The 22601-nt window shown below is 42.7% G+C and overlaps 2 protein-coding genes across 2 annotated transcripts in view; one reads left to right on the forward strand and one right to left on the reverse strand.

The window, feature by feature from the left end:
• stx17 (syntaxin 17) overlaps positions 1 to 22601 on the reverse strand; it is a 300626-nt gene that overhangs the window by 274700 nt on the left and 3325 nt on the right. The window lies entirely within an intron of this gene.
• Positions 16131 to 21909, forward strand: LOC311025138 (transcriptional repressor scratch 1-like). Its single transcript, XM_084027883.1, has 2 exons — positions 16131 to 16541; positions 20620 to 21909. Exons 1-2 carry the CDS (start codon positions 16430 to 16432, stop codon positions 21345 to 21347), a joined length of 840 nt encoding a protein of 279 aa, XP_083884009.1. The 5' UTR covers positions 16131 to 16429; the 3' UTR covers positions 21348 to 21909.

Raw genomic sequence — 22601 nt, forward strand, 5'->3', positions numbered from 1 at the left:
TAATGAGTAAGTGTGTGTGTGTGTGTGTGTGTGTGTGTGTGTGTGTGTGCAGTCCCAGCGTTAGCCCTTTCTCCCTACAGACTATAGTGTGACTATATTCGATAGATGTTTCCCACAAACACCAGCTGATTTCTTCCCATGCAGTCATGACATCTACGGCTGGACAGAGCTGAACGGTCGCGTGTCACAGAAAGGTGGTGCGGTTTTATTGTTATGTTTAGTAAATATGTAAGCAAACCTATGGAGCAGATGACAATGAAGTGCTGTCTGATCTGGACCTGGCCTGCTCTGGCATTTGTCAAATCAATAGATCAAGAGAACAGGGGACGGTTTTATTCTAGAAGGCAGGAGATCGGCAACCAGAGGACTATAATATCCTCACACTATCCCCTCTTTAAATGATGAGCTTTAAAGCTGCGGGGAATCCTGACTCAAGCTCATAATTGAAAACTTTGACATTTCTGGACTATTTAAGCAATGAAAAAATGAAGATCATTTGAAGAGGAAATAAAAGGCTAACCACTACTTGCAGAAATGTAGGAACGCTCACATTTAAGCTTCAGGGTCTGTACATTACCTCGCATGGATCCCTTCAATGCAAACTGTCTTGCAAAGGTTGGTTTTGTCTGAAGGAACTATCTTGAGGTTATTTGGGAGTTTTTCCTCATCGATGTCAACAGTTGGCCAATTAGCTCTAAAAAATGTACGACTGGGGTTACGGTCTAAAAACTAACACTTCATCTAAAGCCATGACCTTTCACGAGGGAAACAACCGGTCTCAAGGTAAAAGACGAGATGAACTGCCTTGTGAGTAAACTTGCTAAATCTTCTGAGTGGACAACAGCTCATAATTACCAAGAAGAACTCCTTCCTCTACATATGGTGTCTCCATCTGGAGAATGTGAGATGGGAGACAGCTAGTTACAGTATGTACTCTACAAATAACTCACAGTTGCTAACTACATCTGCAATCTGACAAAGTTTATACAGCCGGTGTCTTTAGAGCTCAGATTACTTGTATGCTTTGACACTTTCAGTGCATATACACATGCATACTATATATCTCACATATGTAGACTTGCATTTTATCTGTTTTCTCATTACCTCTATGGACTACTACTGATACTATTTTCCACCCCATCTCAATGATTTTGTAGTTTCACTCAAGCGATAACATTTGCAGTATTCTAATGTTGTTGTTCATTGTGTATGTTTGTATAACTCCTCCTTGAGATTTCCTTTTTATTTCTCTCTGCAACAGACTGACACCCCCACAGGAATAACTGACACTGGCTAATATATCCATTTCAACATTACAGTATCATTGCTAAATAATCCCTCTGCATGCCTTTAAACAATTACCTGTATCGTTGAGATGATTGGCAGCTTTCATCTCATGTTAATAGCAAAGCTGACGTTTCTCAAAATCCAGGACTGTAAAAAAATCCAGGAATCTTTAAAGTGACTGTGCTGGAGGAACAGCCGTCTCAAGTCCCCTGGTTGTTTTAACCAATACAATGCAATGCTGGTTGTGTTTGTTTATATTCTATTAATCATTGCAACATAATGAGATCATGTTTTATGGATACGAAAACATTAAACACAGCACTTAAAACGTTTTATTTAGAAAAGTGTCATCTCCCTGTCTGCACGATCCACTGTCGAAAAGAAGCATTACTTCTATGAGGCTCGTGGGAGGAAGGCAGACGCAGCACAGACGACCTTTATAAGTTAAACTTCAATGGAACTTTAAGCTTTCTGCAATAATTGGAGTCACACTCGGTCACTATGGACTCAGACTCTTTATAGAAAGGCCACAATATCATATTACTAATGGGTGAAACACATAGAAACAGCAGTTTCCAAAACACCGTCTCTTTTGTCATGATGACATGATTAGTAGGTAAGGTAATCTCTTTGCTCCCTTTGGAGTAAAATGAGTCACATTATCACATATGTACTGTAGAAGTAATTTTCACAAATTCTTTCTTTTTTTAAATTGGACTTGTGCTCTGTGTGAAGATGAAATTCAGGCAAAACTGTACAGTGGTTCAGATTAATAGCCATGTGCAGCAGAGCAGGCGGCACGGCTTAGAGCCAACTGTCCCTTATGCTCATATGGACAGGGCCAACAGCCAATTAAAGCCCGTGTTCAGGTCTTGGGCCAATTAGAGCCATTGGTCAGTAAGAATGAAGTATTGGTCGGTGCTTTTAGCCAAAAACTCAGGACAGAATGTGGTTAGTCTGCTTCACTCATTGCTTATTATTCATCACTGAATCGGCATGTCTTTTGCCTTCTGCTTTAAACACATGATTATTTGTTGTACTTATTTTAAAGACTGAACTGGATATTACGACTTAATTGTGACACTAACAGGCCTAAAAAGAAACAACGTTAGCAGATGAGCTGTATATCACGGACCCCACAAGTACCAAATGTGCAGTATCTGTGCATGATGGTTGTGTTGAGCTGCCCCTGTTGGCTTGTCCTGCTCTGTCCTGTCGTGGTCAAACATGGGTCGAGGCTTTTAGCCAAGAGAGGAGAGGAGAACCATCAGTCAGCAGCTTGAGCCAATAAGACCCTCTGCTCTGCAGTGGGAGCCAGACAGAGAGGTCATGCTGGGGTCAGGTGGTCAAGACTGGGGTCAAATGGCAACAGACTCCCTCAGTGAGTGGCAGTAATAAATGTCACACACTCACACACACACACACACACACACCCTCTCTAATGACTGGCAGCCCTGTCCAACAGTGACCAGTGACTGTGACCGATTGTCTCCGCTGCCCAGACCTTCATTTAACACATGGCCTGCACTGATTTGAATGAGCAGCGAGGAAAGGCGAGTTGGAAAGAGCTCCAAACATCTTAATGATGCACACAGCACCGGGCTCTTCATGACTGTACAAACGCCACAGTGTGACATCCATGTGTGATGACTCGCATGCACTAAGTACACGCGTGCAGAAATCCAAACAAGACGGATAAAGAAAAGAGATGAACGATGATGTACGGTGAGGACGAGGGGAGAGAGTTTGGTTTGATTCTAATCTTTTTCTTCCCTCCTTCAAGTGGCCTCTCTCAATAACACATCACGGATTCAAGCAGCATAAAAGAGCAATCACAGAACAATTTAACCTCTTCTGCTTCTCTGCTAACACTCTTAGCGCGTGTGTCGCCACAGCAGAAGTGGCAGTAACTGCCAATTCACAAAGCTCCCACTCGACGAATTCCTCACAAATGATAACTTTCGGGGCCCCCTAGCGATAAAGTAATTTCTCCATCTCTCCTGTCGGGGGCTTGGGGGACGGCAGAGGGCTGTGATAATCTCATAAACAGAAGCTGTGTAGATATGGGCCATCTATTATGACCGGGAACAGTAGCGTAGATAGCGGCATTTATTATCTGAGACAGCAGACAATACATTCTCATTCTGTGATACTACTGCTGACAGACACGGAGTGATCCATCTTCACCGACCGAGCGGGGAGAGAGGAGGGAAGAGAGAGGTAGCGACAGATGGGAAGTGAGAGAGGTACAGAGAGGGAGAGAGGGAGGGGGGGGGGGGGGGGGGGGGACAGCAAAGAGACTGAGAAAGGGAAAGAAAAAGTCAGTGTGTGTGTGTGGCGAGGTGGGAAGAGAGGCAGTATATGTAGGAGAATTATTATTGCTCTGCTCCGCATTAACTCTGCTGCTGTCTGTTCTAAATAATCAGACATACTGTACAGGTATGCACACACACACACGCACACACACACACACACACACACACACACACACACACACACACCCGCACACACAGAGGGGGTCTTTCCACCGGCTGATGTAGCTGACAGGGCACCAGTTTGCTGTTGCCTGAGGTTACAGCTAAATAAATAAATAGGTAGATATAGAGGTTTTACTGCCAGCAGGCTGTTATTTTACAGCTAATACTAATATTTTAGTACAAACAAACTGCCCACCCAGCCTCAGTCTGGCATTCAGTCCCACTGTTTTCCTCGACTGCAGCTGCTGTATTTGAAGTGGTGCTCATAAAGCATTACAGGAAATCATATGCACATGTTTAGCACTGTGTGTGCACTGTAATTATTGGTATAATGTAACCAGTGTGTTGCAACAGATGAGTTTAAGTGGCTGAATACTTAAATGTGACTCATCTTTTGTTGTAAATGACATGATATGTAGAGTATTTGCAGGATATACATGAAAACTATAGCGTGTCTGCAACGGCGTGATCGGATGAATACGTCCCACCATTGGCCCGTCTATAACCATGGACTGTATAGTGTCGTTAAACACACTTCATTAAAACTCAAAAAGAAGCGGCGATGTATGCAGGTAATCGGCTCAAAGTTGTGGTATATTTCATACGATCTTGCCAAAAAGGTAATTAAACTCATCAACCTGCAGCAGCGGCTCAGCAGTGGACCGGTAGCTCTGTTAGCTGTTAGCCAAACACTAAAAGTGAGCAAACCTGGTCTCTGTGCGGCGATTAGCAGCTGAGGGTTGGCGATGAGCTCAGCTGTGTTATCAGTAGCGGTGCCTGGCAGACGGGGGACGGGTCACTGTAGTGAATGAGGCATCGGCAGGCAGTCAATGGCAGGATAAAAGGTGTTTTGAGAAAGTGTGAGTCACCACAACCACAAGTGTCCCTTGAACGTGCCACATTATTTCAGTTTGCTGCAGCAGAATCCAAGATTAGCCATGGACGGACACAGAGGTGCACACACACACACACACACACACACAGGCAGCAGGCTGTTCGTGACGTATCACAAGGCTCCTTAAATCAAGTGCTAACTCTCTCAAAGAGCCAAATAAAGTGTGGTTGTAATGACCTTAAAGACCTCGTCTTTTAAAAAATGATTTAACATTTTGGAAAATATACTTTCCTGAGACTGATATCTCTCATGAGTGTGCATTAAATATAAAGCTATATATTATCTTGAGTTAGCATAAAGAATAAACCCAGCACCATGTTAGCCCTTACACCCACGGCCAGTGATAAATAATACACTGTAATGTATCTGCAGGTTTCTGGCATCAACGCATACTGAAGTTACAGGACATTGGATGTCTTGGCATGAAAGTTGCATATTCAGAGGAACAGAAAGAAAGGAATTAGTAAACAAACAAGCAGAAACAGAGAGATAATAATAGAGAAGTTGGCAAACAGATAAAGAATGAGACAGAGTGGAAGCGGTGGACGGAGTCCAGGTGATATTTTTATTACATTCTCTCTTTAACTCGGAGGACAGTGGACTGAAACAGAACAGGAATAAACACAGAGAAAGCTGTGGCTTATTAACAGTGTGTAATGACAGACGAGAAGAGACGCAATTAGAATGAGCCATATGGATGATCATATGGTCATTTTATAATTAGCACTTTCTTAAAATGGAACACAGACTCGCATAAAACAAGGGAAAGTGGTGGTTGATTCACAAATAACTTTTAAAAGAGAGTGATTTGATTCAATTACCGAACAATGCAGAAGAGGGATCTCAGCAGAAACGTTCTCCCTCTCCAAGGCTCGTTCCTAATCACTCATTAGCATTCAGAAAGTTTTCAGACATATTCTTAAATTGGTTCATTTGTCATTTGTTATGAGTAGTCCAACCCACCAGTTAACTTCTGCATCTGCATCAAAGTGGGACTGGATCAGGCACATCATCTCTTCAAATGAATGAATTACCAGCCAAGTTTATGTGTGAACAAACAGAAATAAAAGATAATTGTGACACCACCGAGATGGAGCTTTTTTGTGTGTTTAAGTATTAATAAAATGTAATGAACATATTCTATATCATGAAATATACAAATTGCAATATAATACCGACTGTAATCCCCATTGTTTGGAGTAAAGTTTCTCTGACTGTCTTTTTAATTATAAAAAGTATATTGGGAAATGTTTTGATTGTATCAAAATGAGTGGAAATGTGTTTTGTAAATGACTCAAATTAATTGAGAATCTGGATGAATAGATGTAAATGAGTTAGATTTTTCATTGTACAAACCTAAACATACTTTACTTTGAGTGGTGATGAAAGTGTTGTTCCTGTCATCGGAGCTCTTGCATCCTTGTGATCCAGAAAAAGTCACCGCCACACAAAACACACACAACAGCTGCAACATTTTCACACGACCCTCCCCAAACACACTTTGTGTATTTCCTGTTTTTCCCACCATTCCTAGGTCTATATGTTGTGTTTTTGTGCTGTGAAACTTGAATCCGGTCCTGCAGTCAAATTAAACACGGCGACACGGAGCGTGGTGGTGCCTCAGAGGGCTTGTGCACAACACATTCTCTCTGTACGGTTTCATAAAGCAGAGACAACGTAAACATAATCTCAGGGAAACGGGGAAAAGGCCGAACGCTTATTTTGAAAGATCACATTATAGGAGAATAAAAAAAATATGATCATGTAATGGGTTCATTGGAAGTTCATTTCATTTCTCCATAACGGGAGTGTGTTTGTAAAGTGTTTGCCCTCTGGAGGCATATAAAGTTGATTTAACAGTGTTGACAAAACATGTGAACATTAGAAACCGTCGAGTGTTGGAATAGTAATAAGTGTTGTCCTGCTGATGAAACATCAGGCGGCCACTGATGCTCCAGCACAGCCGCGGGGATACATGCATACGGGCTACGTGTGTCTCTGAGCATGAATGTGTGTGGTGCACATGCCCTGCAGGGTGGTTATATGTAGCTGTAATCATGCGTGTGTGTGTGAACCTGTGAGTATGAGTGTGTGTCTGAGAGACAGATTGCTTGTGTGTGAGATGGGAAAAAAACATAAGACACAATAGTAGTGTGGGGAGAATAAAAGAATGAAATCTCTGAAGATATTGGAAACACTGAGAGAGAAAGAGGAGGAGGGAGGGAGGAAGAGCGCTGAGCCTCTGAGGAGGTCTTTGCACAATACTAGCTTCTTTCACTCTCTCTCTCACACACACACACACACACACACACACACATATATATGTATGAGATCCATGTTACTAACAGGAACGTTGCTGTGAATAGTAGCATTCAGTAGAAGTAGTTAAACCTCCAATAACCAATTTGATGGAACACCGACGTCTTATTATCTTTTAAGTTGCTGTGGTGAATGTGTTAGCAAACAGTTACTCATTCACCAAGAAGTCCTCCTATTGAAAGCATAAAGAGATGTTGTTGTCCAAGCACTCTGGAAGAACACATAAAAGTGTTTTTTGATCTGCCGCCCACAGCAATCACAAACCAGAGATGAAAAATAAATCTGCTGTGGTTCAGCTCCGGTTTAGGGACAAACAACGTAACTAAGTTGTGGTTTTATTAATGGAAGGGAAACATCTTGGATTGGTTAAGAGATACAATTTGCTAAAATTAGGAGATAAGGATTGTGTTGCCATGGATACAATAATAAACATGAGGTTAAGGGAATGGAACGATCTTGTTGACCCCTCCGTACACAGACTTAGTTGCTCTATATTAATGGAGTCTGAGGAGCCGGCACACTTAAAGAGATCAGCAACTCAAGACTTGTCGAGAGTTCGCTCATGGACAACCAGCGCTGAAAAACAACTGGAGGGCGACCTGGTAAAATCTGTCGAGACCACTGGTGGGATTAAAAAAAACATGGACATGGATGTGAAATCAATCACGGAATAGCAATATCATATTGATGATGTCACAAGGTTAAAAATGGGGAAATATTAGAAAATAAAGCACAAGAAACAATAGTGATTTTGAAGCACGAGACATTTATTGACATGCAGATGGAATAGTCGGACGTATTGTTCTGTGCCAGTTTGTAATATTCATATTTAACCTTTTATGAGTTGTATATTTCTCATTCTTATGAAAACCACCTCGCCTCAATACGGATTTTAAATTTGTATTCTACTTTATTGTATATACAGTGTTCACTGGTTTTGGATTGCATGTAAATGGTACAGTATATGAAGCTGATTTTATTATTGCAATTCATTTTTGATCATGTTAGGTTTTATCATGTGTGGACCTCAGGAAGATGATCTGATCACCATGTCGTCAGCTGATGGGGAACCCAATTTAAATAAACACTATGAGTGGTGAGCGAACCAAAAAGCAAAGTTGCTGGTCAAAACAAAACAAATGAAACATGCTTAGCAGCGCTGAGGCGAGCTGTCATTTCATTCATTTTTATTTGAAAATATATTGATTATGGCAGCTTGAAGTACAGGATATGTTTCATTTTTGAAATCTATTTTTATTCCAGGAGTAATGACACACCTGCCTTGATCTCACATAAATGGCTGGCTGCAGCACACACACACACACACACACACACACACACACACACACACGCACACACACACACACACACACACACAGTCATGTGATCCATTCCTGGAACAAACAAAACCTAAAAACATCAACCTGATGCTGCAGTGACTGCCTTTGTACTGCACATGAACTAAATAAGTAATGTCAGTTTCAAAGCCAAAGCTTGCATTTGCATACACTGCTGTGCTTTTATGTGTGTGTGTGTGTGTGTGTGTGTACGTGTATAATTTGCTTTCAAATATGTGATTATTGCCTGATATGCTTGATCTTGCCGTTTAAACGGTACACTGGGAGTCAGAGTGGACAGAAAATAAAAGAATATGAATTAAATGATCGTCCTTCAGGGATACATGTGATAGTTTCTCACCCTTTTCAACCATTTGCTCTCTCTAACATCCATCTGTTCGAGGCTCCAGAATCACAGAATAAATGGCCCAATCTGTAAAACAAATAGAAACGTTTCCATAACCCTTTCACTCACTTCATCTCTGCCTCTCGTCCCTTCTTTTATACTTCCTTCCTTCCTTCCTTCCTTCCTTCCCACCTCTTCACCTCTCTGTGTTTCCGAAATATGTCTGCCTTTATCACATGTGACACGGCAGGATAGGCTTGTCTGAAGCAGGTAATGATTTTTTTTTTTTGTTCTTATTCCTGCATTGTGAGGGGATCAGAGAAGTGCTGGTTAGCAGGCCATTTATTACCCTGCCAGCTCGCCAATCAACTGTCGGGGTAAATACAATCTCTCCTGATTCACACAATTACCCCGAGATAGAGAGGGGAAGGGAAATATCTCTACGATGGCACTGTGAGTCAGAGAGAGTTTAGCGCTTTCCCAACCGTCCACACCTGCAGGTTTTATGTGCAGGAGAGCTGTTTACTTGTGTGAATATGTGTGATGATGATCTCCTACAGAGGAAATAAACGTGCCACGGGAATTGATCTACATCCTCCTCTGCAGACTGTGTAAGTCTTCTGTTATGGATCCATAATGAACATTATACAATTGCATTATACATTATAAATGGAGCTCAAAGAGAGCACATTAATCCTATTTTTATTTTCCAGATTCATTTAACTAATGAAGCATTTCTAGAGCAGGCTGTAAAGACCAAACACAGAGAAAGATTGTGTGTGTGCGTGTGTGTGTGTGTGTGTTGTGTAATGACAGTATTTATAATGTGGTTGATGGAAATATGATTTTTTATGAAAACTGATCCGACAGGCTTGCTATTGTAGAAGGTTTTTCTTCTTCTCAGTGCTTTAAATAAATACACATAAGATAATAATAAAGACAGTAAACATTACACCATCAAATGTTCTCTCTTAATCCACTGATATGTACACTAACTGGTTTTCAGCTCTCAGATTAATGCTACTTTTACACCTACACGTATTATGTAATGAAGACAGTGTGATACTGTTGAAAGCTCCAGAGCTTAATGTTTAACCTGTAGATTGGATTTGTTTTTTATATCTTCTTGAAACTATCAATGAAGACGTGTGTGACAGACAAAGAAACGATTTTCCTGATGAAAAGCCACCTGCAGTGTGTATTTTGTGTGTCCTCTCCTCGGTTTTGGGACACTCTATCCTGTGCTAATGCACGCTGCATTCTGTTTCACCAGTACAGCGGGAGTCATCAAAAACTGCAAAGAAACAGGCCACATTTCTCCCCTAGCCCAGCACTTCTGCGTGTGTCTGCAAGTGTGCATGTGTTTCAGTGTGTGCATGTGTGTGTGTGTGTGTGTGTGTGTGTGTGAGTGTGTGTGTGTGCCTGATGAGAAGAGCTGCTCAGCAATATTTAGCGTTACTGCGACAGAACAGCTTTAGGACAGGACAGAACAAGGCTCACCTTCATAAAATGAGAGGCAAAGAGACCCGCAGAAAGGCAACCAGACTGAAATATATTTAGACTTTTGAGTGAGAAGGAAATATCTCGACACCAAACCACCTGCATTTGCTCACACATGTATGACTCACCTCTGAGAAACATAAAAAACCAGTGAGAAAAACTGTAATGACCTTTTGAGGAGAGAAAAAACATTTCATGTGGCCTTCAATTGTCCAGAAACAACAACAGCACATCAAACGGTGTATTATGAACTTAAAGATAAATATATTGGAGAGATAAGCTGATGAGTTCTATGATTCAGACTCCAGGATGTGTGTGTGGCAAGGAGTCATAACTCTAAAAAGCAAAAAGAGGTATTACCCTATTACCCTTTATGTGTCCATGTCAGTGGCGGCTCCAGAGGTTTTCTGTTGCAGGTGCTATGAGGATGCTCAACACTTAAGCGAAGGTACTTTGAATTTCGGGGCATTTCATTATGGCAGTCGCATTGGACCACCCTTGGTATATATAGCTACACACGCGTACACGCGCGCATTAACTATACTCGTTCTGCGACTATAAGCATATATGTAAACGTATTCAACACAAGGGCTATAGATACAACATACATGACATCAAGGACGAAATTCTGATTTCAGAGGTGGGGGGGACACAAGTATTTTTAATAAAACTCTAACTCTTTCAGTTCACTGTGTTTTCTAGTAGTTCTTCTAGTTTTCTATTGCTTATTTTAAGTTTACTGTTCCCTTTTTTGGTTTGACTGGTTGTAAATCATGTAGCAAAACATTATCACCCAATTCTAATCCAATAGTAATAATAACAACAATAATAACACTAATACATTTTATTGATCAGATTATTGAGAGCTTTGTAGATGATGAGGAGGATCTTGAAGTGGATATGCTGCTTTATTGGGAGCCAGTGAAGGTGTTGCAGGATGGGTGTAACGCATTTCTTTGAGTAACTTACACTTTGACTTCTAAAGAAGTCTCTTATGTCCACTTTTCTTTTTTGAGACATCCTGGCTGCGTCTAATTACCAAACACACATACACACGCGCGTACATACGCACATGGACACCGATTCAAACGTAAATGTAAATGAAACCTCTGATATTACAATCCTTCTAGCTGACGTGAACTAACTTCCAGTAGCGGACTCCTGTAGGACTCCTGACCAAAGACTAGCAGACTGGTGTGCAAGCACTGTTTACTACAGCGTAACATTGTTTTTGGACCGTAAAAAGTGCACTGGACCAAAACGGCCTTTTGAAAAAGTGCAGGGGACATGTCCCCTGTGTCCCCCCCCAAATTACGTCCATGCATGGCATTAAAATATAAATGTCAAAAAATTACAGACATTTCTTGGGGGTGCTGGGCGGGTGCTATGGCTATTATAGGGGGAGCTACAGCACCACCTAGCTCCCCCCTGGCGCCGCCACTGGTCCATGTGTTCATATTGGGGTGTAAGACAGCAGCTGCACCACCACATACATGCACCTTACACACACACACCACCACATACATGCACCTTACACACACCTTACACACACACACACACCACATACGTGCACCTTACACACACACACACACCACATACATGCACCTTACACACACACACACCACATACATGCACCTTACACACACACACACCACCACATACGTGCACCTTACACACACACACACACACACACCACCACATACGTGCACCTTACACACACACACACACACACACACCAACACATACATGCACACAGACCAGCTGGGCAGCTGAACAACAGACGTGCCGGTCTTCGACATGGCACAGCATCAATTAATCCAAAAAGGACATCTATCGCGGCTAACCTTAGAGCAGTTCCCCCCCCCCCCCCCCCCCCACACACACACACGATGCATAATAATATTACCCAAATTCCCCTCATACATAATGTCCCATTAATAAAATACCAAGTCAAGTCAATTTCATTTAAATACAACAAAATGCAGAATCAGATCATATTAATTGCAACACCTTCTACCGTTAGACCTTTGTTTCGGAGATGGAAGAGCTCCCTGAGAAAACTCTCAAACAGGGAAGAAGCCTCATGAGGTGCAACAGAGGATGGATCCCTCTTCATATGCTAGCCACGTCGCTCACTTTCTTCAAACTTTTGTTAAATAAAAATGTGTTTAAAAAGCAATTGTTTTTATTTTGTTGACGGATCATCATCTGTATGGGTAGTTAGATGCAACATTTTATCAATAGATTGAATACATAACATCTTGAAACATCTTTCTCCTGATACATAATCCAGACTGTGAACATTATTTTGAAGTAAGTGTTGTAATTCAGTTTTGACATTTATTTCTACATTCACTGTCAACTTCTTTTAAACGGCGTAGCTTTAAGAGTTCAGTGTAATGATGATGGACACAGCTACTTATGTAGTAATTAAAGTTGCAGTAAAGACAGGCATGAAGCAAAGAGCGAAACGTCTGTATCAGAACATTCTGGAGAAATGTTGCATCTATTATTCAATCAAACTTTAACCAATTGAACAGAATAAATAATAGCAGTGGCAAATCTGTATTTGTTTGGATTACAATCCTTTTGGGGTTGCTCACAAGGCTGACAACATACAGAAATGTCCTGTTTGTCCCCAAAACTAAGGGAGGTGCTGGAAATGCAGTGTGAGGATGACACCGACTACAGAACACTTTCCACTTTTGGCTCCAATTCACACTCGTGTGAGCTGCAGTGAAAATCCTCCCTTCCACCTTTAGAAATGACTCACACGTCCTAAAACGGATGGTGACGTCACGATTGAATCACTGACGTTCGGAGCTTCGTCTTTGCTGGTCGAATATACATTTGATCTTTTTACAAGTTTACAAAAGTCCAAATCAAAACGCTGAGAGCTGTCTGCTTGTTTGTTTCATTCCTTACGTGTGTAGCCGTGCGCAGGTTATGTGTGTGTGTTTGCTCAAATGATGATGAAATATGTTGTTAATGTTGTAGGTTATTTCTGTCGGATGACAGTTGTAGAGGTGGTTGTGTGTTGTGCATTTGTGTTCAGCCAGTGTGTGTGTGTGTGTGTGTGTTTAATTGGACCTCCCTGAGCCAGTCTCCAGGTGATGGAACTCATCTGCTCTTCCCCTGATTAAGGACAACAGATGGACTGGTATCACAACACACACACACACACACACACACACACACAAACACAAGCACGCACATATGCACACACAGAATACTTTCAGTCATGAGTCATCATCACACATACATATTGTACAAGTCATATGGCCTGTAATCAATACTAAATACACACAGAGTCAAAAATACATCCGTCCCCTAGACATGCATGCGTGAGGCTCAAATGAACCAGATGCCTCAGTTGGTTCCTCACCACCGACCTTCTCATTATCATCACCAACTCTGCAAGAAGACGTGTCCTTCTGCAGCATTTCCAACACGACATCTCCGCTGTCCTTCTCCATCCGTTTGACTGACAGAGATTACAGAGTTCACTTATTCAACCGGAGAGACGCAGCCAGATTCAAAAGAAAGACGTGACATTGAGGCCGGCAAATAAATCGCCTTTGCTATCGCGAAATGAGTCGTATTTAATGACTCTCTAAATATTCAAAATCCATAATATTTAATTCATGAATGTTTTCAGTCCCGCCTGTTGACTCACAAGCAGATTCAAGCACAAATGAAAATCTTTGAATAAAATGCCTTTGAAGCACATAACCTTCGGTGTAATATTACTGTAAGCAAACATGTTATTAAAAATAAGAAGGATAATTCCTTTTTCTATGGTTGATAATAATATTGACACACTGCATGCTTCTATCATAGCACACACCACATCTTAGAATATAACAGGTACAACAAATACAGTGAATGTAGATATTTGTATGATGGTTTTTGGAATTTAGTGATTTGCATTGAGATTTTAATATGTAAGTCATCACTTAATTTCAACATATTATCAATTTTCCCAGCGATCCAGAGTCAGTATCCAAGTTAAAGTAGCGAGAATCCACTAAATAATTCAGCGAGACCAAGTTTCTGCAACAACAGACCCTATTAGCTCCAATAAGATCCGGTGTTGAAACGACAAACTCTCATTACTGTGAATACTTGATCTTTGAGTGGTTCCTCTCTGTAGAGCCGAGTCGTTGCTCTGACCTTTAACAGATGCTCAGCAACTTTGCTGCAGCCCACGAACTTGAGTCGCCGTGTCCTTCAGTATACCTGCCTCATTAAAAACGCAGCAATACTAATAATCACAGCTCAGTAATGTGTACTTTCACACCCTGGGACTCATTAAGCATATTTATACACCGTCATTCTGGGTCTCGAACTGATTAAGTGAGATTATGAACCACTTTAAATCTGTCAGTATTCATTTTTAAGGTGCCAGACTGCGGTTCACATGAATATCAAACTTGACAACCAGCTTTTAGATGCTCCCTGATTTTTTTTAAATATGTACGAATATATCAGAAGCATATTTTTCACTTCTTTTTTAAATTCATATCCACGTGATATTATTCTATGACGCGGGAGACTGAGAGAGACAAAATAAAATGATGAACCAAACTCTCAGAGTATCTCTGTTTGTCGTTACATAATTTGGCCAGGGAGCAGAGGAAATCCTGGATCTTGCAGTAAAAACTTGCCAGTGAACCCGATGTGACCCTGGAGCAGATATTAACTCTACTCCCATATTAATCCGGCACTCACTGTAAAACACTCCATTTGGTCTACGCCCATTTGCCTTGGGGGCCACATTAATGATAATTACAGGCGCTCAGCATGCTAGTTAATAATCCCCCCATATAATCAATGTCAGGATGAAAAACAAAACATAAACAAAGATAGAATATGCTTAGCAGGTGATGAAAGAACAGGGCGAGGAAAAGAGAATATGGACTCCCAAAAAGAATGCACAATGGGACAATATTTAAAAATCTGTGGAACACGCTGTGATAGCTGAATCAAATTGATGAGTGATTTAAACACACACACACACACACACACACACACACACACAAAGACGTAACAATTCCCATTCTTATCTGCCCAAAACATGGCGCCTCGCCTGAAACGCACTGAAACTAACACATGCTCAAAAAATAAAGAGAGAGAGAAAGAGAGAGAGAGAGAGAGAGAGAGAGAGAGAGAGAGAGAGAGAGAGAGAGAGAGAGAGAGAGAGAGAGAGAGGAAGGAGGGACAAGTAGAATGAAAGACAGAGAAAGAAAGAGAACGAGGGGGGTGATAACAGCTTCAATAAATCATCCGGGCCAGTCGCCGCTCCCCGGGGATGTGGGATGGATTAAATTAAGCACTCCCTCTACCCGTGAGTCTACCCGTCTCTCTCTCTCTCACTCTCACTCTCTCTCTCACTCTCTCTCTCTCTCGCCCCCTACGCCGTATAAATGCCAACAGCTGATCGCGAGACGGCACACTCGCTGGAACACCTCGCGGACGCTGCAGAAAGAGAGAAAGAGAGAGACCGAGGGGAAGAGAGAGAGAGTGAGATAGAGAGAGAGAAGAGAGAGGGATACAGAAAGAGAGAGAGAGAGAGGGGGGACGCTGTTGGTCCACTTGGCCGCAGGGACTCTTATTGTGCTTTTTTACCGACCCGAGTAGACGTCATTAACGGGGATTAAGGACTACTTCAGCGGCAGAGAGGGAAGGGCACGGTGTCCGACATTCTTCCTTTTGAAAGCTTCCAAAATCGTCCTCTCTTCCTCCCCCCCCCCCCTTATTTTCTTCGCATCCCTCCCTCCTCCTCCTCCTCCTCCTCCCCCCCTCCTCTTCCTCTTGTTCCTCTTCTTTAAAAGGGGCCCGAGAGCCGTCGCACGCGCTTCAGGGTGCCTTCCACCGCGTGTTATATTGTTTTTTGTTTTGTTTTTGGACTGCTCACGAGCCTCTGCCCCCTGGTCTGCCGCCTGCCCGCGAGCACAGAGTGCGCGAGGCACCCCCCGGGGTGAGCTGTCCGGTGCTGAAGTTGCATTTCTCCCCTCTCTGCGCGAGGACTAAAGCAGGGGGACAGTCAGACGGACAGAGAGAGGAAAGACATAATAACTCGAGAAACCAACCAACTATTTAACCGGATCAACTCCGAGCTCGCGCTTCGTCCAACACCTGAACACAGTCTTCCTCCGGTTTCGCGGGTCTCGCTGGTGTTCAACGGGCGGTCCAGCACGCTGGCCAAGCCGTCGGCGAGCGGCTGTTTGTGAGCGTGTGTCGTTGTGTGTGAGAGTGTCGCACCACCATGCCAAGGTCTTTCCTGGTGAAAAAGGTGAAATTGGATGATTTCACCGGAGCGGATTTGGAGAACGTCTACCGGCACAGGACAGACCTCAGCCTGCGGCTCCACAACAAAGGTAGGTCAGGCTGCCTGCGCGGCGAGCACCGGCGAGCACCGGCGAGCACCGGCAGTAACAGGTGTCTCCGAAACCAGCGAGTCTGACGGAGCAGGAGCGGGATGACAGGCGGGGAAACGAGGCTCTAGCTGTGTGACTGGGAGGCGGGCTCGCCTGTGGGGTCCCGGAGGGATTCCCCGGGATTGATCCCAACAGGCCAGCAGACCTGCAGCTGTAACTCAACATAACTGTTAGATTCACACGGAGACTCAGGGTGTCAATAATACAGTATTTATCACGAGCTGAGCCTTTTTCAGTTTTGCATGCTGTCCCTGTTCTTATAATATACTGTAGTCTCGCCTTTCCATTTGAAACAGTGGGACGTGGTTGTACCTCAGGCAGATAAGTAGCCTATAATCATTGATTACAGAACAATGGCAGACAGCACAGAGTTAGCACATAGTTATTACCGTCTAATGGATATTAAAAGCTTCAAAGCTCCGCACTAAGAGGTCCACTGCAAAATAAGTAATTCTGCATGACTTCAGAGGATGATGAGATGCACGATGGACCCGATGAAACACGCTTCTACCACACCACAGACTCCAGCTCTACTGGGACTATTTGAGCTAAAACACGCTTGATTTAAGCATCTGGTTGGTTGCAGGAGTTAAGTTGCCAGTGGAGCCGAAAGGTCACTTGAGAAATCAACTAAATCTGGCTGGTCTCATATTTCATTGATTTTGGCTCATAGTCAATGGGGACGTTCCCCCCCTACGCAGGCTAAGTAAGGTTAAAAGAGATGAAGACAGGACAGCGGTTATTAATATCTGGTTCACTTTCATGGGGTTTTTGGTGAATTAACAAAGGCTCATGCCAGCTGATGCTTCTGCTTGAGTCTTTCTTCCTTAAATCCTGTAGGTTGATGTAGTTTTATACAGAAAATAAACTGGCAAAATATATTGACAGTTCATGTTTGATAACCGTTTATATTGTTTTAAAACAATATAATTCATGTAAGGTGCAGCACAAGCATGCAGCGGTCTCTCCTTTATGTAACAATGCTGTGTCCAGAAACCACCGGTGGTCCAGTCCAGTGTTTTCTCCATGTTTGCACATAAAATCCTCCTCTTCACATGCCCACATTCAACATGGGGGGTTTGTGTTCCCCATGTCAGGTGGAGCTGTCACATGACTGACTTGACAGTGATGAACTGTTGAATATAAGTTCATGGAAACAGATTCTGAATGGAAGTCTCTATTTCTACTTCTATTCATGGACTGTGTTGGTATAATTGTTGAATATTGGTGTTATTTGTGGCAGTTTAGATGTTTTGGTGTAACAAAGCCGGGCCCCGTTGCAACGATGTGATTCATTGTTTAGTGTTGCCTTTTTGCTCCTGAAGCCCTGAACTTCCCCAAACCCTGCAACTGTGTGCGTCACATATTTCATAAAAAAAAAAACAGGGATGCCTGTGCTATGTAAATGTAGCCCCTACATTGCTTCCACCCAGTGTCATTGACACGCTGTTGCACATCAACATGTGTACTGCGTGTGCAGTCGTGCCTGCGTTTCTCTGCTCGTAAAGCAAAAAGCTGTCAGTGGTGTATTTATAATGTCGAGGTTAACAAGCCCTGCTCGGCTTGACACGCGATCTGCCACCTCAGCAGCGCCGTGTGACGCTGCCTGTCCCAGCCACCTTTTGTCTCCATCCCTAACATCTGACGGCAACAGCTGAATGCAGCTTCGGCATACAGTACAGCACGGGCCTCTCCCCACAACACCACGTTAGGAACAACTCTCTGCTTGAACGAGCCGACCGTTGGAATAATTCACACCCACCCGTGTGTGTTCCCTGCGTTGTGTGTGATGGGACTGTGTATTCAGATGGGACACTGTGGGAGATATGTAGGAGCTGTTATCGTATGCAGACAGATATGTGGCGTCACGTAGAGCGTGTTGCTGCTGCATCTTACTCAAAAATCTTCAGACACTCCATTTAGAAATTGATGTTGTTATTATCATAACATCAATTTCTTAAAGGAATTTCTTCTCCAAGAATGCACGTTTTGACCACATCTGTCTTCCGTGTCCAGTTGATCACAACAATACACACTTATATCATATCATATTTTTTCCTTTACTTTTGGTTGGCTGAGTGTAGATGTAGCTTTTTGATATATGTGATGAATTGTTGCTATGATTATGCATGCAGTGTCGCAGGTTGTGTTTATGGATGTTCAGCAACAGTTTAGCCTAACAATTGTGCTTACTTAAACCACCAAACCAACAAACAGTAAATGAGCAGAAAACAACATGTGTGTTATGACACATTTGTAGATTCACAGAAAAACCCATCTAGACGTACTGCCAGGGAACCATATCTAAAGGTTTTATATAATGTGTGTAAATACGCTACTTAGTATGTATTTATGTATTGTATGTGATTATGCCTTTCTATATTTAGAAATGTGCATACATTTTCACATAATCATGATGCCTGAGAAAAGCATGTGTCAAATGTGAAAGAATGAGCTTTTATTTTATTCATTTTTTTTTATAGATTATCAACAGGGAGTGGTCATCATCCAACCTGCTCATGTGTATCTATACTGTTTTAGAATGAGTTGCAGTCACGGTACTTTGCCCAAACAGCTCTCCATGCAACTGTTAAACCCCCTGATCTGTAAAAAGCCCCCACATTGTTGCCCGCGGCGACTGAGCCCGTGCAGCTGCCTTGCTGTCACTGAGCCATCGACCTGCACTGCACTGGATCTGTCCATGGTGCTGATGCTCATTTTCACAGCCTAAATCAGCTTTCTCAAGTTCAGGGTCAGCCTGTGTGCATTTATCTTCCTCAGAGGAAGTGTTCAAACTGCAACCTTTGAGAACGGAGAGGAGGCGTACTGCTGAATTATCTGTGGACTAATAGTGAGGCTTCCTTTCACACTCCGCTACTGGCCACAGGTGTGCAGCAGAGAGACAGATGTTCCGTGTTGCAATATGCCAATTCAGACTTTCACATATGCTCCAAGTTGTTTAAGTAGTTACAGCTGCTGCGTTACTGGTTGTGAGAATCTTCCCGTACTATTGCGGGGTAAATGCAGGGGATGGGGTGCTGCAGTATTACTCCAGGGCAGGTACATGCTGAAGGACTGACTACCACAGTATTCGGTGTACTTTTACAGCAGACAGGTGGCAGCTTTTATGAGTAGATTTGCAGTGAGAGGAGGACCATAACACTCATACATTATATAACCAGAGATGATGTCCTGGAATGACACGTGAAGTTGCTGACCTAGGATCAGATTTTACTGGAATTTTCTGTTTCACCTACAGCGTCTTTAGTTTTCTGCTCTTTCAGTTTAAAGGAAAAACACTTCTCAACACACACGGGTCTGCACTGCCTGTCATGTCATGTCAGCAGTCGTGTTCACTGAGTGAACAGCTTAATGGTGTTTCTACATTCAATATACATACATACATGGAAGAAACAGGTTACTGGTTGAACGAACATGCTGCTGGGATTATTCATGCCAACCCATCGTCTCTATATGTTGTTTTATAATAAATGCACTCGAGTGGGATGCAGACGCTGAAAAAAACACCACACAGCTGTTTAAGACGAGTGGTGTATCACTAATGGTGTAGTTGTTCGCATCACTAAGTAAGCATTTTTCCATCACACCGATTCAGACTATGTTAAGCTGTCAGCATACCAAATATCAGCATCATTGTCTCTGTAAAGAAGGATACGCTTAAGAAAAATCTGATTTCACTCTGTCCTTCCAGTCCAGCCGGCTACAACAGTTTAATGGCATTAATCCAAACGTTTCCCCCCGTGGTGTCCTTGTTAGACAGACGTGTGCAGTAGAGAATGTCCACATTTCCGATTGAATATTTGAGCTGTGGGTCTCTGGTGTGGTGGTGGAGAATGTAAGGGCATGTGCCCCTCTGTGCCTCTTAATACAGCAAACCTTCTACAAGTTATGTCACTGCAATTTCATATATATGCCATATTCCCATACCATGCCTCTATTTGTGAACTTCCGCCTCAGTGTTCCATACCCTAACACTGTTTTATTTTTTCCATGTCAGCTGGTTACATCAGTGATTACATCAGCCCTGTTGTGTACGATGGCGAGAGCGACGGCGGGATCAAGGTGCCCTCCCCCGACCCCCTCTACGATGGCATCCACAGTGACTACGGCGCCCCCGACTCGGAGTCCCCCGACAGTCCAAGCTCAGAGACCACCGACGGTTACATCAACGGAGATGCTGCTGTGAGTGAGGGTTACACAGTCGATGCCTTCTTCATCACCGATGGCCGCTCAAGGAGGAAAGCTATCAGCAGTCCCAGGGCCATCCAGAGGCACACCTGCAACGAGTGCGGCAAAACCTACGCCACGTCTTCCAACCTGAGCCGGCACAAACAGACACATCGCTCGCTGGACAGCAAGCTGGCAAAGAAATGTCCCACCTGTGGCAAGGTGTACGTGTCCATGCCCGCCATGGCCATGCACCTGCTCACCCACGACCTCAAGCACAAGTGCGACGTGTGTGGGAAAGCGTTCAGTCGACCCTGGCTTTTACAGGGCCACATGCGCTCTCACACGGGCGAGAAGCCGTTCGGGTGCGCCCACTGCGGGAAGGCCTTTGCAGACCGCTCGAACCTGCGTGCTCACATGCAGACCCACTCGGCCTTCAAGCACTTCAAGTGTAAACGCTGCGACAAGACCTTCGCGCTCAAGAGTTACCTGAACAAGCACTACGAGTCTGCCTGTTTCAAAGGCCCCTTCTCTCCTCTCGGCCCCCTAGATGCATGACCCCCTGCATAGATTAAACATGGACACAACTGCAGACATAAATGACCATTATCCTTACAAACTGAACTGCAGACACAAACAATCTATTTTTGGTCAGAATATGACCTTGCTTTCCCTCCTTCCCCCCGTCTCACTCCCCCTAACCTCCTTGCTTTCCCTTGGAGCCTATTCATGATGAAGATAGCACAATTTTCCTCCTTGAGATTTGCCCACTTAAGGATTTAACTGATCTACGCATGCACTTCCTCAAAAACTCTTCCCATCCTCTTCCTCTGTCTGTTCTGGATGGAGGCAATAATAACAAGGCTTCCTTCTGGCATTAAGATACAGTATGGCATCATATATTTTGTGACACTGATGATGATGAGGATGACAACAAAGACAATGGCTAAAGGCTTCCTCCCCGCACTGAAATGCAGCGAAAGAGTTTTTTTCCTTACGATTTTGTTTTTTAGGGGAATAATAGTAAGAATAATAAAAATAATAATAACGATAATAATAATAATAATAATGATGATAATAATAATGTTCTTCTGCACCAAGTGACCATATTCTCTCCACTACTGAGGTAAAGATTCTATTTATTTATTTATGTATTTATTTGTTTATTTATTTACTTATTTATTTCAGCATTTGTTCTTTTTTATTTGTTGTATGTTTATACTTGATTTGATAACAATGAAATGATATCGTTAATTTATTTGTTGCACTTTAATTTCTGTATATGTATGTAGGATAATTGCCAACCTCTTTCTATCACTACAGGCCAAAGCATATGTCACTTTTTTGAGTACTATTTTTCCTATTATGTTGTTTACCTCTTTTTCTTATTAACGTTATTGCATGCAAAAAAAAGAAAAGAAATCTATGCCAACATCATAAAAAGCTTATGATTTTTGCCAAATTCCTATAGATTGAACCTGAGGGCAATATGTTTTTCTCTTGGAGCCTCCATAGGACTCTTTAAAAGCAATAATCACCTAATGCATGGTATTTTATGATGAAGTTATGAAGTATTACCTACTACTGTATAGCAGTTAAAATCAGGTATGTTTTACTTCACCTATAGTCATAAACAGAAAAATACTAATATTACAGACATCAGGGAACATGCCAATGTAGTGTTAGAGAAACAAAAAGAAAAGTCCTGTCTTTCCTCTCTTGTTATGCACTGCCTGCCTCTTAGTGAGTAGAACTAATGTAGGATGTAGGCTAGAGAGGCTGGGATCAGCTGCCTGCTGGGTGTGAGGCCTA

This window comes from Eutrigla gurnardus (assembly GCF_963514095.1).
Source record: "Eutrigla gurnardus genome assembly, chromosome: 14".
NCBI lineage: Eukaryota > Metazoa > Chordata > Actinopteri > Perciformes > Triglidae > Eutrigla > Eutrigla gurnardus.

Coding starts and splice junctions, on each gene's coding strand:
- LOC311025138 (XM_084027883.1), top strand. CDS start 16,430: ATGCCAAGGTCTTTCCTGGTGAAAAAGGTGAAATTGGATGATTTCACC. Junction 16,542..20,619: donor CCTGCGGCTCCACAACAAAG/GTAGGTCAGGCT, acceptor TTTCCATGTCAG/CTGGTTACATCAGTGATTAC.